This window comes from Monopterus albus, unplaced genomic scaffold (genome assembly GCF_001952655.1).
Source record: "Monopterus albus unplaced genomic scaffold, M_albus_1.0 scaffold195.1, whole genome shotgun sequence".
NCBI lineage: Eukaryota > Metazoa > Chordata > Actinopteri > Synbranchiformes > Synbranchidae > Monopterus > Monopterus albus.
This window is the reverse complement of record NW_018128075.1, coordinates 127,862-132,666: the sequence shown is the minus strand read 5'-3', so window position 1 is coordinate 132,666 and position 4,805 is coordinate 127,862. Positions and strand designations below refer to the sequence as shown.

The 4,805-nt window shown below is 39.3% G+C and overlaps 1 protein-coding gene across 1 annotated transcript in view; it reads right to left on the bottom strand.

Annotated features, from left to right (window-relative positions):
- cacna1ab (calcium channel, voltage-dependent, P/Q type, alpha 1A subunit, b) overlaps positions 1-4,805 on the bottom strand; it is a 112,229-nt gene that overhangs the window by 59,872 nt on the left and 47,552 nt on the right. Inside the window, 6 exon segments of the mRNA XM_020617855.1 lie at positions 1,424-1,530; positions 1,778-1,845; positions 2,111-2,231; positions 2,594-2,666; positions 2,755-2,886; positions 4,375-4,487. Coding sequence (XP_020473511.1) covers positions 1,424-1,530; positions 1,778-1,845; positions 2,111-2,231; positions 2,594-2,666; positions 2,755-2,886; positions 4,375-4,487 — 614 coding nt within the window.

The following is a 4,805-nucleotide window of genomic DNA, read 5'->3' as shown; positions in this document are numbered from 1 at the left end:
TTCTGTTCACCCATGGCTGCTTTAATCACATCCACATCTCGCTGGATAAACTGCAAACTCATTTTTATCTCCTCTATTTCTCTGGTCATGTCGTCGAGTGTCTTGTTATTTGTCTCCATAAGTAGTTGCACAAAACCTTTGAAGTTGTCTTGTTGTTGGCTCAACAGTGCGGTGTACATCTGCTTCTGCTGACTCAACATCTCTGTTACTTGCGCCGCTGAAATATAATCCTCTTCTGCTTCAACATCCTCATTCACTTCTGATTTATTAGCTCTTTTCCCTCTTGGAGACATTTTAATAGTTGTAGAATTTGTTCAAAGACTTGAAAATGTAGAAGATGTGAAAAATTGTAGAACAGACAAGAGGAGCAGTAAAAAAGACGTCTGCTCTCTCTTGCATGTATTCATGCTGTACTGTATTGCTGCCATGTGGGAAGTAAATTCCAAAAGAAATGAAACTATTGGAAAGCATCACTGATATTTTTAATTCAGGAACAGACTGGGAACAGAGAATGTCAAAAATAAGAAATAGTCACAAGAAGAAATATCTCAGAATAGTTTAGGAGATGATGAGTCCCAAAATACGTGAGAATGACAAACACCAGGACCAGATAGTTCCAAGCTCTTCACAGAAGAGTTTGTGACCAGAAACAGAGTGAAGTGGTGTCACCACGTTGTGTTACCAAAGCAGTTCATTTGAAAGGCTTTAACAGCTCATTATACAGCTGAATGAACTGGTGAATGCTGATTGCCTCGGTGGCTGCTGCTGCTCATGCTAACTACCATTTCATTATTAAAAACACAGGAAGTGTGAAAACATGTAAAAAATGTTCAATACCTGCGATGCAATACATGCTGATTTCCTCATGTTGTGTTCTGTGACTGAAATGAAGCTTATGAGCCATTTAAAATCCATAACTTATAGAAAGTATCCACCTTCCTCTTACTGTAAATGACAACAAGGTTTTCTTTGAGCACCATTTTGTCCTATTGTCACTGTTTCTGCCGCCAGCAGCAGATTTTACAGACTGTCCGCCTTTCGCTCCTCTTCACTTTGTAAAGCCCTTTATCTTTTCTTTTCACTCTCAGAACAATTGCTTAATCATGTTTTAGAGGACGAGAATGGAGAGAGTGTGATGGTGTGTGTTTCTTTGCAGGAATGTGTGCATGAATCATAAGCGCTGGGAAAAAGGATATGTGAGAGAGAAACAGTGCTTTCTGGGTGTGTAATTTCACAATATGAGTGAGTAAGAGAGACTTTTGTCCACAAGTGTGTGTGAAGAAAAATTTAGTGTACCAGTGTGTTCATGTACACGTGTATTTCGAGATGATTTTGCATTCGTATAGAGTATACATAATTTACAAACTCATTTCTCTGTGTTTGAGCATACTGCAGCTGTGTGTGTTTGTGTGTGTCTACTCACGCAGCAATAGATAGGTTGGCTGCTGACAGCGGGCTGACTTCAGCTACCTCCTTCGCTTTCTGCAGTGCTGTCTTCTGATTGGCTGCCTCCTCTTGTTCCTCTTCATCCTATTGGAAAAGAAGATAATCATCTCACTCACTTTATCTTGGTTTAAATGTCAAGATACCGGCACATGAAATAATATATGTACGAATATTAACAAAAACAACTACCAAGAACAAAAAAGTGTTATGTCTGTTTTGTAGTTTTTAAATGAGATAATTTAATTATATTTACACAATAACACAACTCATTTGTGTCACAATAAAAAGTCATTACTACTATTACTACTTTGTCTTGTGGAGGGTCCTATACCTTGGTGAGCTCCTGGGCGTTAGCCAGATTGTCAACAGCGATGGCCAAGAAGACGTTCAGCAGAGTGTCTGTGGTGGCAGAAGTTAAGGTGAAATATCGATGCATTTGATGGCGTCTCAACAGGAAGGAAGGAGATGGGAAGAAACAAATGGAAGATGAGAGGATGAAAGGAGAAACAGATGGGAAAGTCATAAGAAACACAAGAAGCGATATCGTATTATAAAAAATATGTGGAACCCAGACAAGAAAATGACCACCACTGTTACAGTATGTTTGCATACTGAGCTCAAGCATATAAGAAAAATATTGTGTTTAATTGTGCAGGTCAGATACAGTTGCCGAAGAGTGTTAGGACAATGAAGAAGATGGAGAAAAGCATCCCTTTGTCGTTCACTCCTCCCTGGGCCTCAATGCCATAGTACATCACCACGTTCCAGTCCTCTCCTGTCAGGATCTACAGAGAAAGGCAGAAAGGGAGAAAGCTTCACAGATTAAACAGCTGGTGAAAATGCTTTAAAAAAAAACAACAACATTTTTCTGTATATGTGTATGTTAAAGATTTTCAGGGACATTTGTTCATCCAAAGTTGTCCTGATTTCTCTGAATGCATCATTAGAAACAGCCCAGAATCCTCTCTATCTTCCAGCAGGATATTTTGGAAGTTATTTACATAAAATGTACATTATTCATGAGCCCCTGCTCTGATTGGCCGGAGGCAATGACTCAGGTTTACCTCCAGCCAATCAGAATATGTCCTAATGAATAGGCAAAGGCCAAACAACTTTTCATATACATATGTAAGCATCTCTCTCTTACCTGAAACACTGTCATGATCGCTGCTGCAAATGTGTCAAAGTTAGTAGATGGAGTTCCTCCATCAAAGTTGAACCTGTCAGAGAAGAACAGAAAAAAGTGAACGCAATAAAGAGAGGCCACTCAAAAAAAGATAAACAGCTTGAGTTTGTGCTGATACTGACTGTCCTCCAAACAGCTGCATCCCCAGCAAAGCAAAGACCACGATGAAGAGAAAGAGGAGGAACAGCAAACTGACGATAGACTTCATGGAACTTAACAGGGAAACCACCAGGTTACGAAGAGGAGCCCAGTACCTGAAGAGGAGGAGGAAGATTAATAAGGGTAAAGGTAGGAAAGAAGGAAAAAATGGATAAAAAGAAAAGAAAAACAGTGTGGAGAGAGGAATGGAGGGGTGGTGGAAGCAAAGGTATGAAGTAAGAAGTAGGCATTCAAACCTTCTGCACTATTTTAGTATGATTTGTTGTTCATATATGGCAAAAAAGAAGAAACAACATTTAATCTTTCAAAGCAATGTTCACTGTGTTGACCCATTAAAAACTAACAAGTCATAAAAACTGTGCAAAAGTATAAAGCCACCATTAGTTTTGCTTATTGGAAAGGTTGTAATGATCATTTCAATTTATTATTCTGTCTCTTTATTAAGATATAACTAGAAAATACAGGAAATATGTCCACAACATTAAGAACATTTTCAGAAGTATTTAGTGTGACCTCTCTTTGTACTTAACACAGTGTGAGATGTTTGAGAGTCTAGAAACTGTGGCAGACCCTCCACCACGTTCCACTGAAGGCGGCGAGCATTCATTCCTCCATCTCTCTCCAACTCTTCTTCTCACATACTCTTGATGATTGGACCTGAACTTTGATTCATCACTCCATAATGCTCTCCCCCACTGATCTTCACTCCAGTCTTTGTGAGCTTTTGCATATCTCACCCTGTTCCCCTTGTGATAAAGTGGTTTCCTGGCTGCTGTCCTTCCACAAAGGCCGTTCCTCATCAAGCTTCTTCGGCCCGTGGGAGGATCAACTTGGCATCCAGATGAAGCTGCCAGATGTTGAGCCAGATCCTTGCAGGTCTCAAAGAAGAAACCTATCATCAGATTTTGAGTTTCCTTGGTCTTCCACTCCCATTTTTGACCTCTCCCAATTGTTCATATTCCTTTAGAACAGCTTGAACGCCACATGTTGAGTTTCCAGTTTGTTTGCTGATTTTTGTGTTGTTATACTGTGTATATATTTCCTATATTTTCTAGATAACAAGACTGAGAAACTATATATATAATCATTGAAGCATTGCTAAAACAAATCTAATGGTGGCCTAAGTCTTTGCACAGTACTGTACATACGAGGGACTGCTTTTCCTCATTAGTTCAGATAATTACATCATAGTACTACTAATACTATTTGAGGCTCAGTAGTTTTGAACAGCCTCAAAAATGTTCTTTCTATCAACACAGAGAAGAGCTTAAAGCCCAGCTCTGGCTGTACAGGGAATTAAACCTTCAAACCTGGTTAAACATCAGTTTTATTTATTTATTTTAAAATTTTTATTCAGCATGACTTCACCAAGAACCCCCATAAAAAACAATTAAATCTCCATATCCGGTGAGACCTGTTCAAATGAGCATGATGAGCAGGGAGGTTACACACAAATAAAACAGAACAACAAACACCAAAACCTCATTTTATATCAGCACCACAATCTCAGCTTGTCATCATTGGCGTCATTATCATTTGTGCGCGAGTGAGCTGTAAGAGTGTGTGGGAGAGTGAGCGTGTACTTGGTGATTTTGAAGATGCGGAGCAGTCGCAGAGCTCGTAGCACGCTGATCCCAAAAGATGTCCCTGGTTTGATGGTGGCCCACACCACCTCGAAGATACTGCCCACAATGACCTGCACACACAGACGTAGGCATGCGATACGGTCAGATCCTACTGGGTCATTTGCTTATTTTACAAACTAGTTTCTCCAGCTATGTGTAAATTTGTTTCTGCTGTAGATGTGAAACCAGTCATTTATGGATTTCACTACATTACAGTAATATTTGTGCTGTATTCAATTTAAAAAAACATCTTGCACCAGTTTTTAATTGCTGAATGTGCTTTAATGGGAATAGTTTTAAATTCTAAAAATGAAAAATTAAACTAAATTTTACTTTGCTTCTTGTCTGTCAGCCATCACATCAACACTGTGGTGTAGCAGTCAGCAGGA